The sequence below is a fragment of the Dryobates pubescens genome, chromosome 31 (assembly GCF_014839835.1).
Source record: "Dryobates pubescens isolate bDryPub1 chromosome 31, bDryPub1.pri, whole genome shotgun sequence".
Classification (NCBI taxonomy): Eukaryota; Metazoa; Chordata; class Aves; order Piciformes; family Picidae; genus Dryobates; species Dryobates pubescens.
The window spans coordinates 7,621,454-7,643,514 of NC_071642.1; the positions used below are offsets into that span (position 1 = coordinate 7,621,454).

A 22,061-nucleotide genomic window follows, 5' to 3' on the forward strand; every position below is an offset into this window, starting at 1 on the left:
TCTGTGCTTTGTTGCTAGGGCAGAGACCAACCCTTCCCCGGATTCATTGCCCTTCTCTGGCCCTGCTCCAGCCCTCAATGTCCTTCTTGGAGTGAGAGGCCCAACCTTGAGCCCAGCACTCAAGCTGTGGCCTCCCCAGTGCCCACCTTGGGGGCACAATTCCTGCCCTGCCTCTCCTCCCCATACCATTGCTGCTCCAGGCCAGGCTGCTGGTGGCCTTCTTGGCCACCTGGGTACCTCCCTGGCTCATCTCCAGCTGCTGGCACCCAGCACCCCCAGAGCCTTCCCCACAAGGCAGTTTCCAGCTACTCTGCCTCCAGCCTGGAGCCTTCCTGGGGTTGTGACCCAAGGGCAGGACCCAGCCTTTGGCCTTGTTCAACCTCATCCCATTGGCCTCAGAAGTGGATCCAGCCTGGTCAGATTCTTCTGAAGGGATCTGACCCCTCTGGATGGAGCAGACCATAGCTTGAAATCAGTTACCAAGGACTGAGCTTGAATTTCCTGTCAACTTTCAGGTTGTAAAGGTAAAACCCAAACTGTGCCCAAAAGGACCTGAGCTTCTCCCAACTTCTCCCCTCAGACCCTAGCTTGGCCCCTGTATTAAACAGCTCTCTGCTGAGGGGGGATGAGTTCTGTCAAGGAGGGACATTCCTGAGGAGACTCCATGAGTTCCCTGGCTTGTGCTGGAAAGAGTGGTCAGGGATTGGCACAGGCTGCCCAGGCAGGTGGTGGAGTCCCCAGCCCTGGAGGTGTTCAGGAATTCTGGGTTCACTTTTGAGCCCCTCCCAGAAGGACATTGAGGGCTGGAGCAGGCCCAGAGCAGGGCAACAAAGCTGGAGGAGGGTTTGGAGAACAGGGTTGTGGAGGAGGAGCTGAGGGAGTAGCTGGGGGTGTTGAGGCTGGAGAAGAGGAGGCTGAGGGGAGACCTCATTGCTCTCCACAACTCCCTGAAAGGAGGTTGCAGTGAGGTGGAGGTTGGGCTCTTCTCCCTCGTATCAGGTGACAGGTGGAAAGGAAATGGCCTCAGGTTGCACCAGGGGAGGGTCAGGTTGGCAATGAGGAAAAGAGTGCTGCAAGAGTGGTCAGGGATTGGCACAGGCTGCCCAGGGAGGCGGCAGAGTCCCCATCCCTGGAGGTGTCCCAGAGCCCTGTGGCCGTGGCCCCGGTTTGGTGGCCTTGGCGGCGCTGGGTTGACCTTGGGCCGGGCGACCTCAGAGGCCTGTTCCAACCCCCAGCAGCTCCACGACTCTGCCTTCCCTTTGCCCCCAGCAGCAGTCCCCAGCCCGCCGGGCAGCGCGGATGCCCGCGGCCATGCCCGACCAGGCCGAGGCCGGCCTGCCCCCGGAGGAGCGCCTGCGGAGGCTGATCCAGGCGGGCAGCGCCGTGGAGGTCAACGAGGACGTGCCCCCCCGGCGCTACTTCCGCTCCGGCGTGGAGATCCTGCGCATGGCCGCGGTCTACGCCGAGGAGGGCAACCCCGAGCACGCCTTCATCCTCTACAACAAGTACATCACGTAAGGCCTGCGGGCTGCCCCTGCCCTGCCCCCCACTGGCAGCCCTCTCCCTCCCTCCGCCCCCCTCCCCCCCCCCGGCTGCCCTCTCTCCACCCCCCCACTGCCCTCTCCCTCCCTCCGCCCCCCTCCCTCCCCGGCTGCCCTCTCTCCACCCCCCCACTGCCCTCTCCCTCCCTTCGCCCCCCTCCCTCCCCGGCTGCCCTCTCCCTCCCTCCGCCCCCCTCCCTCCCCGGCTGCCCTCTCCCTCCCTCCGCCCCCCTCCACCCCTGGCTGCCCTCTCCCTCCCCACCCCCGGCTGCCCTCTCCCTCTCCCTCCCCACCCCCCCGGCTGCCCTCTCCCTCTCCCTCCCCACCCCCCCGGCTGCCCTCTCCCTCCCCACCCCCGGCTGCCCTTTCCCTCTCCCTCCCCCCCCACCCCCCGGCTGCCCTCTCTCCACCCCCCCCTCGGCTACCCTCTCTCCACCCTCCTCCCCAGCTGCCCTCTCCCCACCCCCGGCCTCCCGGATTGGGTTGGATACCTCTGGCCAGCTGATGATGAGTCCAGGTAGCCAAAAAGGCCACCAGCAGCCTGGCTTGCAGCAGCAGTGGTGTGGCCAGCAGGAGCAGGGCAGGGACTGTCTTCCCTGTATTCAGCACTGGAGAGGCCACAGCTTGAGTACTGGGTTTGGTTTTTGGGCTCCTCTCTCCAAGAAGGACACTGACAAAGAAGCTGGGGAAGGGTCTGGAGAACAGGGCTGAAGAACCTGGGGGGTGTTGAGCCTGGAGGAGGTTCCCTTTGAACCCTCCCTGGCTGGGAGGTCCCCTCTGCTGGTGGAGCCTTCTGTCAGCAGCAGGGAAATCTTGGCTCCCTCTGTGTCAGAGCTTCCTGGTGCTTGTCACTGCAGGGTGGTTGGAGTGGCCTCAGGTGTTGCAAGGTTGGTGGTGACCTCAATGGATGGCCAGGGGGCTGTGGGCAAGCACCTCAGTCTCAGGTGACTGCCAGGAAAGGATGGAGGCTGGTTGGTGGATTCTGTAATGAACCACCTTTGGAGGAGGAGCTCTTCTACATTGAGGTTACTACAGCTCTGGGTTCCTCCTTCAGGTGCAGGTTCAAACCAGACCTGTAGGTTTGGTTCATACAATCCTGGAACCCCAGACTGGTGTGGGTTGGAAGGAACCTTTCAAGGTCATCCAGTCAGCAGCTAGAGCTCACAGCCCCAAACAACCTGACCTGCAGTTGTGCCAGGGATGGGGCAGCTCTTACCTCTCTGGGCAGCCAGGGCCAGGCTCTCCCCACCCTCAGTGTCAAACATTTCTCCTTTCTCTCCACTCTGAATCTGCCTCTTTTAGTTCAAAACCATTCCCCCTTGGCCTGTCACAGCAGGCTCTGCTCAAAACTCTGTCTCAAGCTTTCTGATCAGCCTCTTTGTCCTGCAAGGCCACCAGAAGGTCTCCTTGGAGCCTTCTCTTCTCCAGGCTGAACAACCCCAACCCTCTCAGCCTGGCCTCACAGCAGAGGGCTTCCAGCCCTGCCAGCATTGCTGTGGCCTCCTCTGGCCCTGTTCCAACAGGTCTGTGCTGAGGACTCCAGAGCTGGCCCCACTTGTTTTACATCTCAGAACATAATCCCTCCCTACCCTAAACACACACACACATACACAGACTGTCCCAGGAGGGACACAGGGAAGAGTTCTGGGTCCAAAGAACCTAAAGCCAAGCAATTGTTGAGTTCCTTGAGTACTGAGCACCCTTCTGGAAAGCCCCAGATCACCTCTAAAGCCAGCCAAGACCCTGTGTGGTGTTCCAGCTGTGGAGTCCCCAGCTGAGGGCCCACACACAGAATCACAGAATGTTGGAGGTTGAAAGGGATCTCCAGAGACCATCCAGTCCACCCCCCCTGCCAAAAGCAGGATCACCCAAGCCAGTCTGTACAGGAAGGCATCCAGGTGGGTTTGAAAAGTCTCCAGAGAAGGAGACTCCACAACCTCCCTGAGCAGCCTGCTCCAGGCCTCCAGCAGCCTCCATGCAGACAAGTGCAGAGCCAAATACTCTTGCCCAGGAAGGAGCCACCCTGGGGCTGAATCCCCAGTGCTGAGCTGGAGCACACTGTGGTGAGGTGGTGTCAGGTCTGGATGGTGTCTGAGCACCCAGAGCAGCTCCTGCAGCTGGTGCCTGTGGGTGCTGACAGCCTCACAGTGGCACAGAGCATCCTGGTCCTGTAGCTTCCTTACCCAAAGGCCTCTCCCAGTTTCACCCAGTGCCCCTCTGCTGTGCCCCTGCTGCCTGCTTACCCAGAGCCTGGTGGCATCTCAGTGGGCATCTCCCTGCCCCCATGTGCAGGATTCCTGCCCCTGAAGCCCAACACATTTTTCTGGGATTAGCTTTGCTTCCTGCCTTGCACTTGCTGAGCTTTTATGGGCATCACAGCAAGTGCCCAGACTGGGAAGTGTGAAACCCTTGGGAAGGTTTCCAGGCTGCTGCGTAGCTGGAGGAGAAACTCTTTAAACAAAGGAGCTGAGGGCACCTTGGCTCTCCTGCTGTGGCACAGATGGGTGCTGGCCTGGGTTCTCTCCAGCAGCTTTCACATGCTCCTGGCATCTGTGCTGAGCTGGCTGCTGGGCTGCCAGGAAGGGACAAAAACCCTTCCCTCAGGGGTGTGATTCCTCCTGTGCTGATGTGCTTCTGCCCTGGATTGTCATAGAAACACAGGATGGGTTGGGTTGGGAGAGCTCTCTGAGATCAGCCAGCCCAACATCAACCCAGCACCACCATGGCCACCAAACCCTGGCCCCAAGTGCCATGGCCTGTGGGGTGGTGGGTTCTGGAACACCTCCAGGGCTGGGGACTCCACCACCTCCCTGGGCATCCTGGGACAATCCCTGAGCACTCCTGCAGCAGAGAAACTTTCCCTAGTGTCCAACTTAACCCTCCCCTGGCACAATTCCAGGTCATTTCCTCTTGCTCTATCACCTGATAGCAGGGAGAAGAGCCCAAGCCCCATCTCCCTCTGGGGAAGTATAGAGAGCAATGAGGTCTCCCCTCAGCCTCTTCTCCAGGCTGAACACCCCCAGCTCCCTCAGCTGCTCCTCCCCAGCCCTGCTCTCCAGACCCTTCCCCAGCTTTGCTGCTCTTCTTTGTTATCTGAAGGTCTGAGCTTACTGTCTCCATCTCAGTTCTCTGACTGCAGCAGTAGGCTTCAGGAGGTTGTTTTCAAGATGTCCTTCCCCAGGGGTGTGACCCAGGCAGTGCTTGGTATCTGGAGCCTCTCACATGACTTGATCTGCTACACCCTGTCTGTGGGACCAGCATTCTCCCTCCTCAGCTGCAGTCAGTGCTGTGATTGTCTTCAAGTCATTGAATGGGTTGGGTTGGAAGGGACCTTCAAGATCATCCAGTTCCACCCCCCCTGGCATGGGCAGGGACACCTCCCACCAGCCCAGGCTGCTCAAGGCCTCATCCAGCCTGGCTTTCAGCACTTCCAGGCTTGGAGCCTGCTCAGCTTCTCTGGGCAGCCTGTTCCAGAGCCTCACCACCCTCCTGGGGAAGAGTTTCCTCCTAATGTCCAATCTCCATCCAGCTTCTTCCAGTCTGAAGCTGTCACTCCAGGCCTTTGTACAAAGCTACTCTCCAGCTGTCCTGGAGCCCCTTCAGGTACTGGAAGGCTGCTCTAAGGTCTCCCTGGAGCCTTCTCCTCTCCAGGCTGCACAAGCCCTGGCCTCACAGCAGAGCCCTTCCAGCCCTGCCAGCGTTGCTGCGGCCTCCTCTGCCCCCTCTCCAGCAGCTCCATATCTTTCTTGTGCAAGAGCACAGCTTGTTGCCCAGCTTGTTGCTCAGTGGGGCTGGAGGGTGGCAGGGCTGTCTCTGAGAAGAACCAGGCTGGTACTTTCAACACAAGTTTCTTATCACTTTGTAGGACATCTGCTCCCTGGTCTTCCTCAACAGCTGCTTCTGCCTCGGTCTGGGGGGATGTTCTCCTTGTGGCACCACCAGGTTAACTTTGGTTTTGTTAGGGCCAAATGAGATGGGAAAAGAGTGAAAATGTGGCTCTCTTTGGTGGTGTTTGGGCTCCTGCTTTGTTCCCCGTGGCTGGGAGCTGCAGGCTGTGAGGGGATGGCTCCAGAGGTTTGTGTGGGGCGTTGCAGGGGGCTCTGCAGACGCTGCCTTGGCCTGCGTGCCGCAGCGGCGCTGAACATCTCCCTGCTGGGGCTGCTCAGTGCCAAACAGCTGCTCCTCCACAGGGCTGGGGAGCAGGGGGAGCTTTGAACAAGCCCCAAACTCCTGGGCTTGCAGCCTTGCCAAGCCTCAGCTGAGCTGTGGGAAGGAAACACGAACTGGCCCTGACCTACCGCAGCCTCTCGCTGCCTGCTCTTGCCCCAGCGTCTTCCTCTGCCTGCCTGAGTCCTCCTCCTCCTCCTCTCATCCTGCTGCCCACTTTTTTACTACCCCCTTCCTGACTTGTGGAACCCCAGCTGTCTCTGCTGGTTTTTCCATCCTCTCCAGGCCAGCATCTGCTCTTAATCCTTCTTAATTAATCCCTTCCATTTTAATCTGCTAGCTGTTGGCAGTGCTCACAGCCTTGTTTTGTCTCCTCAGCACAGTGACCTACTTCACAGCCACCAGCTGGGAGTGGGTCCTGGCTGGGTGTTTAGGGTGGAGTGGCAGCTTCCCCATGGCTCCAGGCTGTGACAAGGTCACAGGATCACAGATCAGAGGAGGTTAGGGGTTGGAGGGCACCTCAGGAGATCATCAAGTCCAACCCCCCTGCCAGAGCAGGAGCAGAGAACCCAGCCCAGGAACACAGGAACACATCCAGACAGGGCTGCAAAGGCTCCACAGAAGGAGACTCCACAACCTCTCTGGGCAGCCTGCTCCAGGCCTCTGGGACCTTCACAGTGCAGAAGTTCCTCCTCAGGCTGAGCTGCAACCTCCTGCGCTGCACTTTCCATCCCTTGCCCCTTGGCCTGTTCCAGGGTGCAGCTGAGCAGAGCCTGTCCCCTCCCTCCTGCCCCCCAGCCCTCAGCTCTTGAGAGCCATTGAGCAGATCCCTCTCAGCCTTCTCCTCTCCACACTCAGCACCCCCAGGGCTCTCAGCCTCTCCTCCCCAGGCAGTGCTGCAGTCCCTTCAGCAGCCTTGCAGCCCTCCCTTGGCCTCTCTCCAGCAGCTCCCTGTCCCTCCTCAGCTGGGGAGCCCAAAGCTGGATGCAATATTCCAGGTGTGGCCTCAGCAGGGCAGAGCAGAGGGGGAGGAGAAGCTCCCTGGCCCTGCTGGCCACACTCCTCTGAATGCCCCCAGGACCCCCTTGGCCTTCTTGGCCCCCAGGGCTCATTGCTGTGCCCTGCAGCCCTTGCTGCCCAGCAGCACTGCCAGCTCCTTCTCCTTGGGGCTGCTCTGCAGCAGATCCCCTCCCAACCTGTGCTGCTGCAGCTTCTTCTTCCTGCCCAGCTGCAGGACTCTGCTCTCCTCCTGGCTGAGCCTCAGCAGGTTGCTCTCTGCCCAGCTCTCAGCCTCTCCAAGTCTCACTGGGGTCTCAGCAGGATTCTGCTGAGCTTATGGTCTCTGCTGAGAGCATCCTCAGCATCTCTTTGGCAACCAGGAGCATTCAGGGTTGCAAAAAGTCCTTCATTTTCCCAGAGGACTGAGCCAAAAGGCTCCTTTTGGATGTTGTGAGATTGCCTGTAGCTTCCCTCCAAGTTTTCTCTTCTCATGGGCTGGGCTGAGCTGATTTCTCCATCTCTTGTCCTAAATGTTTGTTCCTCCATGCAGAAGGTCAAAGTGAGCAGTGAGTCCTTGAGCTTGGTTTCAATGCCCTTGGCTGCTCTCAGAGGTGCAGGCAGGTGCCCAAGGACCTTCCTGGATTGCTGACATCATCCTTGATGTTTTAGAGCAGCTATTAATGTTTATCCCTGAGGATCATCTGCAAAGTCCAGGTGGAAGAAAAGTCTCCTGTGTGATGTGCTCCCATGGGCCCAACCTGATCCAGCTGGAGGTGTCCCTGCTTGTTGCAGTGGGGTTGGACAAGATGACCTTTGAAGGTCCCTTCCAAACTGCTGCATTCTGTGATTCCATGACCAGATGAGATCTCCTGTGTGCCATGAGCCAGAGGGACAGGGGGCAATGGATTTGAGCTGGAAGAGGGCAGATTGAGACTGGAGATGAGGAAGAAATTGTTGAGAGTGAGGGTGTGGAGAGACTGGAACAAGTTGCCCAGGGAGGTTGTGGATGTCCCCTCCCTGGAGGTGTTCAAGTCCAGGCTGGGTGAGGCCTTGAGCAACCTGGGCTAGTGGGAGGTGTCCCTGCCCATGGCAGGGGGTTGGAACTGGATGAGCTTGAAGGTCCCTTCCAACCCAGCCCATCCCATGAAGATCTCAGGAGGCCATTGGCTGATGCAGAAAGGCAGAGACCGTCCTGCTGGTGAGCAGCACAAGGCCCAGGGAGGTGACAAAGCCAGGGGACAGTGCTGGAAGGGAGTGAGCCAGACTCCCAGAAATGCCACTAAGTGTGTGGACTGTGTCCCTCCCTGCTGGGCTCAGGAATCAGTTCCTCTCTGCTTTTCAGGCTCTTCATAGAGAAGCTGCCCCAGCACCGTGATTACAAAGCTGCTGTCATACCTGAGAAGAGAGAGACAGTCAGAGTGAGTGTCAGAGTGCCAGGTCCTCAGCAGCTGCTGCTGGACGTGTTTGGAGGTCATCAACCTTGGGTTCTCCTGGCTCTGCATAAACCTTGAGAAGCCTTGGCCCCAGCCAGGCTGTCCTAACCCCTTGGGAGTTCTGGTTTGGGTTCTCCTTACCCCTGCCCTGGGGTTGTCCAGTTTGCTTTTTGCTGAGCACTGGGATGTCCTTTCCTCAGCTTGCCAGGGTGCTGCCCCCCCTCATTTCAGCTCCACTATCACCTGCAAAGGTTGGATCAGGTGATGCTTGGGGTCCCTTCCTGGGAGTCTGTCTGTGGTTCTCTTGGTGTTTAAAGAGCACTGAGGTTTTCCATGCATGGGGGCTGGATGCTAAGTGTGGTGGCTTTGCCAGGAGGTCCTTGGAGACAGCTCCCAGCCTCAAGGAGCTACCACTCCTCAACCTTGACCAGGAGAGCTCTTGCTGAGTGGTGCTGGTGGAGCTGTCAGTGCCCACCTGGTCACAGCATGCAGCCTGTCCTCAGCTGGTGGTGGAGCTGCTTGGCCCTTCCTGCCTTGAGAACAAGCAGCTGCTTCATGATCTCTGGGTGCTGCATTGGTTCTTTGATCTGTCTGGGGTTGGTTTGTCTTGCCTTGGGGCTGTCACACTCATGCCTCTGCTTCCTCCCCTCAGAAGCTGAAGGAAGTAGCTTTCCCCAGAGCTGAAGAGCTGAAGGAGGAGCTGTTAAAGAGGTACACCAAGGACTATGCTAAGTACAAGGAGCAGAAGGTGAGTGAGAGGAGACTGGAGGCCTGTGCTCCCCAGAAGGCACTCAGCCACAAAGGGTTTGGAGGAGGGGAAGTCTCCAGGGCTCCCTGAGTGCTCTGAAGTGTGCAACCCCAGCTTGCAGGGTCCAGCTTCATCACAGGGCTGCCCTGGTTGTGTCTCTGCTGCCATTGTGCAGGAGGATTTGTCACAGGTGTCCCTCTGGCCCTTCTCATTCTGCATCCTGAGCCTGGACAGTTGTTGGGTTGGATTTTTTTTCCCCACTCTCTGTCCCAACATGAAGTCTGAATCTTATGACCCAGAAACTCAGCATGGGCAAGGATCTGAGGTTCTGTGAGCAAAGCAGAAGACTGCAAGAGGTGATTTTAGAGACAGGGTAGAGAGAAAGATAGGCTGAAAGAATTGGGGCTGTTCAAGCTGAACAGGAGAAGGATCCAGGGAGACCTCAGAGCTGCATTTCAATAGCTGCAGGGGAGCTACAGGCAGGCTGGGGAGGGACTGTTCAGAAGGGGCTGTGGGGATAGGCTGAGGGGCAATGGCTTGAAGCTGGAGCAGGGCAGAGTTGGGTTGGACATCAGGAGGAAGCCCTGCACAGTGAGGCTGGGGAGACACTGGGACAGGCTGAGGCCCTGTCCCTGGAGACAGTCAAGATCAGGCTGGCTGTGTTCCCTGGGCAGCCTGCTCCAGTTGGAGATGGCCCTGCTGAGTGCAGGGGGCTTGGACAGGATGACCTTGGAGGGTCCCTTCCAACCCAATGCCATCTGTGAAATCAACCTGGAGAAGTGATTTTTAAGGACAGGGCAGAAGGAAATCAACCTGGAAGTGTGTTCCTCTGGAGGAGGGGAGGGTGAGGCAGCAGCTCTGCCCTGCTCTGGCTGCTGATGGGAGTGGGGATCTCTACGTTGCAAGCTGAACCTTCCCTGCAGGGTTATGTTCTGCAGAGCCTTTACCAGCAGGCTGGGCTTGCTGAGGGCCTGCAGTGCAGAGACTTCATCCCCTGCTGGTGTTCCCCTGCCTGCTGATGTCCCCTGGCCTGTTTCTCCCTGCAGAAGGAGAAGGAGTTGGAATTTGCACGCAGCTTGGCCTTGCAGCAGCAGCTGGAGGAGGAGAGGAGCCGAGTGGCCCTGATGAAGCAGCAGCAGGCAGAGCAAGAGCAGTTCCAGGCCTTTGAGGAGATGATTCGCCGCCAGGAGCTGGAGAAGGAGCGCCTGAGGATAGTGCAGGAGTTTGGAAAGCCAGAGCCAAGGCCTGAGGCTCTGGATGGACCTCTCATCCCTGGTGTGGAGAAGCCTCCCACTGATCTAAGCCCAGCGGTTCCTGCCTCTCCAGTGTCCCCTGCCAGCCCCTCAGCAGGAACTGTCTCCTCCAGGCCTCCTGTTGTGGACAGGTCTTTGAAACCAAGCGCTCTGGGGAGCACAAACAACAGTTAGTACCTCTCACTGCACCCTGCTCCCTTAGCTGGGGCTGAGCCAAACAAGCTGAGGAGCTGCTTTGGCTGGGGGGCTCTGGGAAGTGTCTCACCATGGCTCCATCCCCTCTGGGTGGTCTCCTCCTCGGCCAGGAAAGGTTTGCAGGGCTGAGAGGAGCTCTTGCACCACACACACACTTCTCCAGCCCAGCCTCTCTGCTGGTCTGGAGCCTACAATCTCAGTTCAGGAAAGATGTTGAGTTGCTGGAAGGTGTCCAGAGAAGGGCAACAAAACTGGGGAGGGGTCTGGAGCACAGCCCTGTGAGGAGAGGCTGAGGGAGCTGGGGTTGCTTAGCCTGCAGAAGAGGAGGCTCAAGGGAGACCTTCTTGCTCTCTCCAACTCCCTGAAGGGAGGTTGGAGCCAGCTGGGGGTTGGTCTCTTCTCCCAGGCAGCCAGCACCAGAACAAGAGGCCACAGTCTCAAGCTGTGCCAGGGGAAGTTTAGGCTGGAGGTGAGGAGAAAGAGAGATTTGCCATTGGGCTGTGCTGCCCAGGGAGGTGGTGGAGTCCCCATCCCTGGAGGTGCTTAGGCTGTGGCACTTGGTGCCATGGTTGAGTTGATCAGATGGTGTTGGGTGATAGGTTGGACTGGATGATCTCCAAGGTCTTTTCCAACCTGGTGAATTCTCTTAGTGACTTCTCTCTCTTTGGCTTTCCTACCTCCAGATACTGGTTGGAGATGGGATTTAGTCCCTGACTGGGCTGGGGAAATTCCACTCTTCTGCCAACTGTGGCTCTGATTTGGCCCCTTCCAAGTGGCTGGTTCTTGACCAGTGACTCCTCTTGCTTCCAGGGACATTTTTAATCTCATTGCAGTGATACTTTTTGGTATCCCTGAAAGAAAGGAGTCACTGGTGCAGAACCACCCACCTGGAAGGGGCTGAATCAGTGGTATGAAGCTTTTAAGTGCTGGAGTGTCCTTTTCTTTACCAAAACACTTGGGGTTTGCCACGCTGCTGAAGGTCTCTGTTTGGAAGGAAGCAGTGAGTGTCCCTCAGGGGGTGTCCCAGGGCCATCATTTCTCTCTCACTGCTCTTCTAAGGCAGGCCAAGAGAGCACTTCATGCTTCCAGGCTGAATTGTCTCAGTCTAGCCCCTTCAGGTGCCCCCTAAGGAACCCTTCCTGCCCCCCTGGCACTGCTCATGGTGCTCCCCTTCTCCCCACAGGTGCCAGCTTAGATGTCCTTCGCCAGGTCATTGTCCCTAGGGAGCTCTGCCAGAAGTTCCTGCAGCTGGCTGACGCCAACACCGTCAGGGGGGTGGAGACCTGTGGGATCCTCTGCGGTAAGCTGGTAAGGTGGGGACCCTACTGATGACCCTGGGTGACTCTGGAGTGGTGCAGGGGGGCTGCTGCCAAGGTGGGCAGTAGCTTTGGAAAGGGGTAAAGGTCCCCTGCTGTCTGCCACAGGAGGCTGTGGTGCAGCTTCACCAATGACCCAGGCTTCCGTGGGGGCTTTAGGGAAGAGCTCCAAAGGAGCCTGCAGGAAAGCTGGGAAGGGACTTTTTAACAAGGGCTTGTAGTGATGGGATGAGAGGGGATGGATGGAAGCTTGAGGAGGGCAGATGGAGGCTGCAGATTAGGAAGAAATTCTTGAGTGTGAGGCTGGGGAGAGACTGGAATGGGTTGTGGCTGCCCCCTCCTTGGAGGTGTTCAGGGCCAGGCTGGATGAGGCCTTGAGCAAGCTGGGCTGGTGGGAGGTGTCCCTGCCCAGGGCAGGGGGTTGGTACTGGATGATCTTGAAAGTCCCTTCCAACCTGAACCAAGCTGTGATTCTATGACTCTGCTTCTCCTTTCCCTCCCTTCTATGTTAGGAGTTCCTCACACTGAGCAAGGTGCTCTCTACTGAGCCCCAGGAGGTATTCAGCTTCCTCTTCCCTGCTGATGACTCTGCTGGGTACCTGCCTCAGGTGCTTCTGTGTTGCTGGTGACAGGCAGCTGGTGTCTTGTCTTAGAGTCAGATCATGGAATGCTTTGGGTTAAAGGAGCCTTTAAAGGTCACAGAATCACAGAGTTGTTTGAGCTGGAGAAGATCTCCAAGATCATCCAGTCCAACATCAACCCAACACCACCATGGCCCCAAGTGCCATGGCCACAGGGTTCTGGAGCACCTCCAGGGATGGGGACTCCACCACCTCCCCGGGCAGCCTGGGACAATCCCTGACCACTCTTGCAGCAAAGAAACTTTTCCTCCCCTGGCACAGTTTCAGGCCAGGAAACTTATGTTGGTCATCCAGCCCAAGCCCTGCAGTCAGCAGGGACATCCCCAGCCAGAGCAGGTTGCTCACAGCCCCAAACAAGCTGACCTGCAATGGTGCCAGGCATGGGGCAGCTCTCACCTCTCTGAGCAACCTCTGCCAGGCTCTTCCCACCCTCAGTGTCAAACATTTCTCCCTTCTCTCCAGTCTGAATCTCCCTCTTTTGAGTTCAAACCCTCACCCCTTGGCCTGGCACAAGAGGCTCTGCTCCCAACTCTGTCCCCAGCTTTCTTTAGGCCTCCTTTATCTCCTGAAAGGCAGCAATGAGATATCCTTGGTAGCTTCAGGACTGAGGTGTCCCAGCTGTGGAGGAGGATGACCCTCACCCAGACAAGTCTGTGCAAACACCAGCTGGAGCCTGTTGGTCCTCCTGCAGTTGGTTTGCACAGGTTTCAGCTGGCAGCTCCAGCTTGCTTCCCCCAGAGTCCCTTGGGGCTGCTTTGCTTGCAGAAGTTTGCTTTGAAATTCAGTTCTTTGATGTAGCAACTCTCTGCCATCCAGCTGCTTCCAGACATTGTTTCATCATGGAGCATCATCTCCCAGGCAGTGGAGAGAGTCACTTCTTGTGGGGGTCCAGGGTCTCTCTGAGCTCTTGTGGATGCTCTGCATGGCAGGGAAAGGGATTAGAAAGTCCTGGGTCATAGACTCACAGAATGGTTTTGGTTGGAAAAGCCCTTTCAGACCATGCAGCTCAACCATTCTCTGACACTGCCAAGGCTGGGGCTGAACCATGGTCCTCAGCACCACATTGAGCCCCTAGACTGGGCACAGCTGAGACCACTGCCTGAGTTCTGGGTTCAGTTTTGGGCTCTTCACTTCAAGAAGGACCTTGAGGGCTGGAGCAGGTCCAGAGAAGAGCAACAAAGCTGGGGAAGGGTCTGGAGAACAGGGCTGAGGAGGAGCAGCTGAGGGACTTGGGATTGTTCAGCCTGGAAGAGGCTGAGGGGAGACCTTCTGGCCCTCTACAGCTGCCTGAAAGGAGGTTGGAGCCAGCTGGGGGTTGGTTTCTGCTCCCTAGTCTCAGGTGATAGGAGAGGAAATTGCCTGGAATTGTGCCAGGGGAGGTTTAGTCTGAAACCCCTCCAGGGATGTGGATTCAACCACCTCCCTGGGTGGTTTAGAGGCTTTGACACCCCTTTCAGTGGAGAAGTTTCTTCTGAGGTCCAACCTAAACCTCCCCTGGGGCAACTGGAGGCTGTTTCCTCTTGTCCTGTCCCTTGTTAAGGAGAAGAGCCCAACCCCCACCCCCGGCTCCAGCCTCCTGTCAGGAAGCTGTAGAGAATGTGGAATCATCCTGAGGATGGGAAATGCCCTCTGCAGCAGTGAGTTTGCTGCCTGGGGGGAAGGTGGGGGCTGGGGAGGGGTGAGTGACAGCCTCCCTGTGCTGCCTTGCAGATGAGGAACGAGTTCACCGTCACCCACGTCATCGTCCCCAAGCAGCACGCGGGCCCCGACTACTGCAACACCGAGAGCGAGGAGGAGCTCTTCGTCATCCAGGACCAGCACAGCCTTGTCACACTGGGCTGGATCCATGTGAGTCCCCTGCCTGCTTCACATTCCCCCCTGGCACTCAGCTGGAAAGGGATGCACAGAGCAGGGCTGGTGGCGGAGAACTTGCCAGAGGAGACAGCGCAGAGCAGGCAGCATCCTCCAGGTGGATTTCTGCCTCTGCTTACAGTCACAGAACGGTTTGGGGTTGGAAGGGACCTTAAAGATCATCCATTTCCAATCCCCCTGCCCTGGGCAGGGACACCTCCCACCAGCCCAGGTTGCTCAAGGCTTCATCCAGCCTGGCTTTCGACCCTTCCAGGCTTGGAGCCTCCACAGCTTCTCTGGGCAACCTGTTCCAGAGCCTCACCACCTCCTGGGGAAGAGTTTCCTCCTAATGTCCAATCTCAATCCAGCTTCTTCCAGTCTGAAGCCTTCCCCCCTTGGCCTTGGCCTCCAGGCCATTCTACAAAGTCCTTCTCCAGCTGTCCTGGAGCCCCTTCAGGTACTGGAAGGCTCCTCTAAGGTCTCCCTGGAGCCTTCTCTTCTCCAGGCTGCACAACCCCAACTCTCTCAGCCTGGCCTCAATTCAGAGCCTTTCCAGCCCTGCCAGCATTGCTGTGGCCTCCTCTGGCCCTCTCCACCAGGTCTCTGTCTGTGCTGAGGCCTCCATAGCTGCCCCAGCACTGCAGGGAGGTCTGAGCAGAGCACAGCAGAGAGGCAGAATCCCCTCCCTGCCCCTGCTGCCCACACTGCTGGGGCTCAGCCCAGGCCAGGCTGGGGCTGAGGCTGGCAGCGCTCAGTGCCAGCTCCTGTCCAGCTTTGCACCCCCAAGGCCTTCTCCTCAGGGCTGCTCTGCAGCCATTCTCCACCCAGCCTGGATTAGTGCTTGGAATTGCCCTGACCCAGCTGCAAGGACCTTGCTCTTGGCTTTGTGAGATTTCTTTGAGCAAATCCAGATCTGTTTTAAATTTAGGTCCATTCCTAAAGCCTCAGACCCTTGGAATACCGGGTGTGAAGCTCAGGTTTCATCCAGCTGAGTCCAGAGGCAGTGTTGGGGCATCCCAGGCTCTCCCATGTGTTGTGTCCCCCACAGCAGGGCCGCTGCGTGCAGCCAGCTCAGCGCTGCTCCGGCCTGGGCCCGCGGCGGGTTCCTGGGCTGGCTGCGGCACTGCCCTCTGCCTGTCCCCACGGGGCCCTTGGCAGTGGGATCAGGGCCAAGGAAAATGTTTGGTGCTGCTGAGGAATCTCTGGAAAGCAGCAGCTGCCTCTCAGGGTTTCACAAACAGATGCCTGCTGCGTGTGCCTGGCACGTGGGGGGTGTCTGCTTTTGCTGATAAGCCCTCGGGGATGGCCCTGAGGTGTTCAGGGCCCTTCAGGAATCTCTTGGGCATTGCTGCTGCTCTTGGCAACAACAACAACCCCCTCCCCAAACCTAGCAAAGGGAGGGGAGGTAAAACCTGCCAGCAAGAGTTAGGCTGTGAAATGCAGCTGCCAGCTGGAGAGGGGGGAGGTGCTGGCTGGTTCTGCTTATGGAGTCACAGAATGGTTTGGGTTGGAAAGGACCTTAAAGATCATTTAGATCCACCCTGCCTGCAGTCAGCAGGGGCACCTTGCAATAGAGCAGATTGCTCCAGAGTCCCAGACAACCTGACCTGGAAGGGTTCCTGACCTGGAAGGGTTCCTGAGCTGGGGCATCTCCCACCTCTCCAGGGTCTTCTCACCCTCACAGTGAAGAATTTCTTACTACTGCCTGGCCTGAATCTCTGCTCTTCACTTCAAAACCATCACTCCCTTGTCCTGTCACTGCACTCCCTGATCAAGACTCCCTCCCCATCCTTCCTGTAGCCCTCTTTTAGTCCTGAAAGGCCTCCAGAAGGTCTCCCTGGAGCCTTCTCCAGGCTGCACAACCCCAACTCTCTCAGCCTGGCCTCAATTCAGAGCCCTTCCAGCCCTGCCAGCATTGCTGTGGCCTCCTCTGGCCCCTTTCCAATAGGTCCCTGTCTGTGCTGTGCTGAGGAGTCCAGAGCTGCCCCAGCACTGCAGGGGGAATCTCAGCAGAGAGGCAGAATCCCCTCCCTGCCCCTGCTGCCCACACTGCTGGGGATCAGCCCAGGCCAGGCTGGGGCTGGGTTGGCAGTGCTCGGTGCCAGCTCCTGTCCAGCTTTGCACCCCCAAGTCCTTCTCCTCAGGGCTGCTCTCCAGCCCTTCAGCCCCACTTGGGTTTGTGGGATGGCCCTGAGCACCAATAGTCATAGAATCAATAAGGTTGGAAAAGACCTCAACTATAATGGTACAAGAGTCAGAGCCTTGGCTGTCCTGGTGGGTTCTGGTGTCTCAGCAGTGCCTTGGCAGGATGTTCTGTGCCCAGTGGTGCTGTGAGGTGAGCAGTGCCCTGTGGGGACAGGAGTGAAGGCAAGGACCTGGCAGTGTGGCTCTGTGGGACATGACCAGAGAGGTAGAGCTCCTGCTGCAGTGATTCCAAATGGAAGAGAGGAGCAGAAAATAAACACTGTGTGTGCAAACATGTCCTGTGTGCCACCCAAGCAGCTGTGGCCCTGCTCTGTCACAGCCTTCCCTAGCCAGGCTTGGTCCTTTTGCACTCCTTGACAGCCTGGGCTGCATCCAAAGCAGTGCAGGGAGCAGGTCAAGAGAGGGGATCCTGCTCCTCTGCTCTGCTGACACCTCACCTGCAGTGCTGTGTCCAGCTATGGGGCCCCCAAAAGAGACATGAACCTGCTGGAGAGGGGCCAGAGAAGGCCACAAATACAATCAGAGAGATGGAGAACCTCTGCTTTGGGCACAGGCTGGGAGAGTTGTGGCTGTTCAGCCTGGAGAAGAGAAGGCTTCAGGGAGACCTTAGAGCCCCTTCAAGCTGCATTTCAGTATCTGCAGGGGACCTGCAGGCAGGCTGGAGAGGGACTGTTCAGAAGGGGCTGTGGGGATAGGACAAGGGACAATGGTTTGAAACTGGAGCAGGGCAGAGTTAGGTTGGCCATCAGGAGGAAGCTCTGCACCATGAGGGTGGTGAGACACTGGGACAGGCTGCCCAGGGAGGTGGTTGAGGTTCTGTCCCTGGAGACATTCAAGGTCAGATTTGATGTGGCTCTGGGCAGGTTGCTCCAGTTGGAGATGTCCCTGCTGAGTGCAGGGAGTTGGACAAGATGCCCTTGGAGGGTGAAGTCTCTGACCCTGCTGTAAGCTGCTCTCTGTTCTGTGCCTCTGTTGCAGACCCACCCCACACAGACAGCTTTCCTCTCCAGTGTTGACCTGCACACACACTGCTCCTACCAGATGATGTTGCCTGAGTCCATTGCTATTGTGTGCTCTCCAAAGTACCAGGAGTAAGTATGGAGTGGGGAAGACCTTTTCCTCTGCCTGTGGGGCACAACCAAAGGTTGGGCAGGAGGTTGTGCCCAGGGACAGGACAGGCTGGAATCCTGGGTCCAGCTCTGGGCTCCCCAGCTGCAGAGGGACAGGGAAGTGCTGGAGAGAGTCCAGGGCAGGCTGGGAAGCTGCTGAGGGGCCTGGAGCAGCTCTGGCAGGAGCAAAGGCTGAGAGCCCTGGGGCTGAGAGCCTGCAGAAGAGCAGCCCCAGAGGGCAGCTGAGCAATGCTCAGCAAGAGCTAAAGGAGCTGTGGGGGACAAGAGGCTGGGGCCAGACTCTGCTGAGTGGTGCCCAGGGCCAGGCCAAGGGGCACAAAGTGGCAGCCAGGAGGTTCTGTTTGCCCCTGAGGGGAAAGTTGTTTGTTGTGAGGGTGCTGGAGGCCTGGAGCAGGCTGCCCAGAGAGGTTGTGGAGTCTCCTGGTGTGGAGAGCTTCCAACCCCCCCTGGGCATTGTGCTGCTGGGCAAGCTGCTGGGGGTGCCCTGCTGGAGTAGGGGGGTTGGACTGGATGAGCTCCAGAGCTCCTTTCCAAGACCCAGCTGGCTGTGAGGCCTAACTTCATCAGAAGGCATCCAAGGGCTGTTTACCACAACCCTTCCTCTCTCAGTCTCCTGCTGGCAATGAGCAGCCAAGTCCCACAAGCAAGGTGTTAGCAGAGGGGCAGCTCCTCTGAGCTGGGCAAGGGGGGAGGTCATGACAGGGCTGTGGTTGGCCACCCATGGCAGGAGACCTGTCTGTAGCCACAGGGCTGTGGAGAGGAGTGTCCCAGGCAGACAATCATCTGCTCTTGCTGGGGATGTGCAGCCTCAGGCAGGCTCCTTCAGGCAGAGGGAGAGCTGCTGCTGTTGGCAGAGGCTTGGGCTGCACAGAGCCTCTGTGGTTTGCTCCAGGACAGGGTTCTTCAAGCTGACTGAGCACGGCCTGCAGGAGATCTCGTCCTGCCGGCAGAAAGGATTCCACCCACACCCCAAAGACCCTCCTCTCTTCACAGTGAGTCACCCCAAGGGGCACTGGGGGGGCTGGAGGGCTGCCTTGGACACTTCCCTTGAGTTTATATCCATGGGGAGGGGCCAGGGTGTGGGCTGGGACTGCAGGGTCAGCCTGGCGGTGGCTTGGCTCTCTCCAGAGCTGGGGTGCAGGTTTCTGAGCAGTTAGCACAGGTGGCACCAAGAAAGGAGCTGCTGGAGAGGGACTTGATAAGAGCCTGTGGTGGTAGGACAAGAGGCAGTGGTCTGAAACTAGAGCAGGGTAGGTTTAGCTTGGACAGTGGGAAGAAGTTCTTTACAGGGAGGTTGGTGAGACACTGGAGTGGGTTGCCCAGGGAAGTTGTGGACATCTCATGCCTGGAAATGTTTGAGACCAAGTTTGGATGAGGCCTTGAACAACCTGGGCTAGTGAGGAGGTGTCCCTGCCCATGGCAGAGGACTGGAAGGAGATGATCTTTAAGGTCCCTTCCAACCCAGGCCATTCTGTGGTGGAGGTGGGAGCAGGGCAGGTCCAGGTTTGTGTTGGAGAGAAAGGCAGAGCTGGGTTTGTGTCCTGCCACTGTGTGGCACCAGGCAGGATATGCTCCTGGTCTGGGAGGGCTGCTCTGAGAAGGATCCTGGCTGCAGGGGAGACTCACCTGAGCTGTGGGAACATCTCAGTAACCTTTTCTCTTCCTCTTCCCCTCTCTTCCAGACCTGCAACCATGTGTCTGTGGTCGAGAGAGACGTGGTCCTGATGGATCTCCGATAGGCCTCTTGCCTTAAGCACTGACAGAGGACCCCTCCCCACCTTCCTTCTAGGCCTAGGGAATTTGGGGGTTTGCCCTCCTGTAGCAGGTGATTTCTACTGTGTAGTGCCCCTGCCCCTTCTTCCCCCAGGAGCCATGGTGAGATCACTTCCCTGACCTCACTGGGAGCACCTGGAAGCCTCAGTGCCTGGTGTGGGGCTGCCAAAGTGGGGCTGAGGTTCAGGGTGTGGGGAAGAGCTGAGTGGAAGTCCAAAGGCAGAAGCTAACACTGGTTGTTTAATACTCTTAAGCTATGGCTTGAACAGCTTCTTGGCAGGAGCTGGGGGAGGGGTTCCCTGTGATTTGCTGCAAACTTGAGGTGTGGAAACCTCTCCAAGTGCTTTCTAAAGTGGGACTTGCCCAGACTGAGCTGTGCTCTGTTTTGCTCTTCTCTCTGGGTTGCTGTTGGCTCAGTGCAGCTGAGAAGTTTTTGCTAGAGTCTAAAGATGGAACCTTCCTAACCCCTCTCACCCCATCCAAGAGCTTTGTGCTGCTGAGCCAGAGGGAGTCCTGCTGGCTGGAGTGGAGAAGCCTTTGCTAGAGTCTAAAGATGGAACTTTCCTAACCCCTCTCACCCCATCCAAGAGCTTCGTGCTGCTGAGCCAGAGGGAGTCCTGCTGGCTGGTTCTCAGGTCTCTTTCCAGTGAGGTCAGAAGGGTCCCAGGCTCCTTTGGCAACCCCTATTTCAGCATTCCAGGGGATGTGGCACTGCTCTGCAGAAGCTGCTTCATTCCAGCCCTGGAGAGGGTGTCTGGATTCCATCTCCTAGGTGAGAGCCCTTGGGCTGCCCAGTGAGGGCTCGGGGTCAGCTTGCTGCTGGTGCTGCTGTGGAGGAGCCTCTGCCTGCAGTGTGTTGTGTGAAGGCTCTGGATGGCCACCACCCCTCTGAGACAGGACTCTAGCAGCTTTTGCCACTCCAGTCCTCAAAGCTCACCACACCCATTGCCTCCACACTTCTCAGAGCAGTCTGAAGTCCTTGCCAAAGCCGAGTGCCCCGTGACGTCGCCGTTACGCAGTACCCAGCCGGGGACCTCCCCTGAGTGACTGTGAGACATCATCCAGCAGCCAGTTCCCTTCCCTGTGCTACCCATCTGGAGCCTCTGCCCCTGCTGCTGGTGGGGGAGAAGCTGTGCTGCAAGGTGGAAAGCATCTGGCCTCCAAAGGGCTGAGCGTGACCCACAGCATCTCCACATCCTCCGGCAGGATGCTGTGAGGAGCAGTGTGTGGGGAGGGGAGGAAGGCTTGGAGGAGCTGCCAGCCCACCTGCTGTGCATGATGTGTGTGCTCCATGGCATGGCCTCGGCCTTCCACATCCAGCAGCCTTTGGTGTTCAGTTAACACAGATGGATTGGATCAGCTTGGCCTGGTTTCAGCTGCCACTTGTTTTCCTTTGAGCTGACTCCGTGGGGTGGAGGGATCTGACGTGCCTGAGAGCGGGGAGGGAATCCAGGGAAGGGTCTGGAGAACAGGGCTGGGGAGGAGCAGCTGAGGGACCTGGGGGTGTTCAGCCTGGAGAAAAAGAGGCTGAGGGGAAACCTTCTGGCTCTTTACAACTCCCAGAAAGGCTGGAGCCAGGTGGGGGTTGATCTCTTCTGCCAAGGAACCAGGGACAGGACAAGAGGAAATGTTCTCAGGTTGCCCAGGGGCAGGTTTAAGTTGGACATGAGGAAAAATTTCTTCCCCTTGAGGATTGTCCAGGCCTGGCCTAAGCTGCTCAAGGCAGTGGTGGAGTCCCTATCCCTGGAGGGGTTTCAAAGCTGTGGAGGTGTGGTGCTGAGGGCCATGGTTTGGTGGTGCCTTGGCAGTGCTGGCTTCAGGCTTGGACTCCATGATCCAACCAAACCCACTCTGACCCCAGGATTCTTTAGGTCTTGGGTCTGAGCTGCTCTCAGGTCTGAGCTGACCTCAGCAGAAAGCTCCAGGCAGGGAGAGGAGCTGGGGGAAGATCCCTGCTCCAGTCCTCAGTCGTCCCAGTGACCGACAAAGCCCGGCAGGGAATTTCTGGAGCCGCGGGGGCTGCCCTGCTCCCGTCAGCGGCCAGCTGCCGCCTGCCGCCCGGCCCTGCCCACGGAGCCGGCGCCGTTTTCAGCGCAGCTCTTTCTTCAGCACATTTTCTTTTGCGCATAAAAGTCGCTGAGTCAGCACGTTGTGCAGCAGGCTGGACGCTGGCACCGCTCCCTCTGTCCCTCTCAGCCACCCCCTCTGGCCAGCTGCGACTCGTAGCCCTCAGAACCGTTCAAGTCCCGCGGTGGGGGGCTGGGGCGAAGTTGGCTAAACCCAAACACAAACCTTGCTTCGCACGAAGGGTTTATCCCCTGCAGCGGCACGGGCGGCGTGTTTGGGGGGGTTCCTGCAGGTAGAGATGCTTCTGGCTGCCTGGGGGATGGGAATGGCAATGCCCTGCCCCAGCCCCCCCTCGCCCTGCCTCAGCTCCGCTCGCCCTGTCCTGGTCCTGCTCGCCCTGTCCTGGTCCAGCTCGCCTTGTCCTGGTCCTGCTCGCCCTGCCCCCGCTCCGCTCGCCCTGCCCCCGCTCCGCTCGCCCTGCCCCCGCTCCGCTCGCCCTGTCCTGGTCCTGCTCGCCCTGCCCCCGCTCCGCTCGCCCTGTCCTGGTCCTGCTCGCCCTGTCCTGGTCCCGCTCTCCCTGCCCCCGCTCCGCTCGCCCTGTCCTGGTCCTGCTCGCCCTGCCGCCGCTCCGCTCGCCCTGCCTCAGCTCCGCTCGCCCTCTCCTGGTCCTGCTCGCCCTGCCCCCGCTCCGCTCGCCCTGCCCCAGCTCTGTTCTCCGCTTCGTCCATCAGTGGTGGCAGCA

The 22,061-nt window shown here is 58.3% G+C and overlaps 1 protein-coding gene across 1 annotated transcript; it reads left to right on the plus strand.

Annotated features, from left to right (window-relative positions):
- Positions 1-1,299: 1,299 nt before the first annotated feature.
- On the plus strand, positions 1,300-20,872 carry STAMBP (STAM binding protein). Its single transcript, XM_054175289.1, has 9 exons — positions 1,300-1,514; positions 8,050-8,125; positions 8,793-8,888; positions 9,935-10,310; positions 11,520-11,644; positions 14,004-14,141; positions 17,328-17,440; positions 18,372-18,471; positions 19,162-20,872. Exons 1-9 carry the CDS (start codon positions 1,300-1,302, stop codon positions 19,216-19,218), a joined length of 1,296 nt encoding a protein of 431 aa, XP_054031264.1. The 3' UTR covers positions 19,219-20,872.
- The last annotated feature ends 1,189 nt before the right edge of the window (positions 20,873-22,061 follow it).

What these genes read in the sequence shown, in the direction of transcription:
- STAMBP (XM_054175289.1), top strand. Translation starts at nt 1,300, where the DNA reads ATGCCCGCGGCCATGCCCGACCAGGCCGAGGCCGGCCTGCCCCCGGAG. An exon ending in CTCTACAACAAGTACATCAC is followed by an intron (nt 1,515 to 8,049) that starts GTAAGGCCTGCG and finishes TCTGCTTTTCAG; the next exon opens with GCTCTTCATAGAGAAGCTGC. An exon ending in GGATCCTCTGCGGTAAGCTG is followed by an intron (nt 11,645 to 14,003) that starts GTAAGGTGGGGA and finishes GCTGCCTTGCAG; the next exon opens with ATGAGGAACGAGTTCACCGT.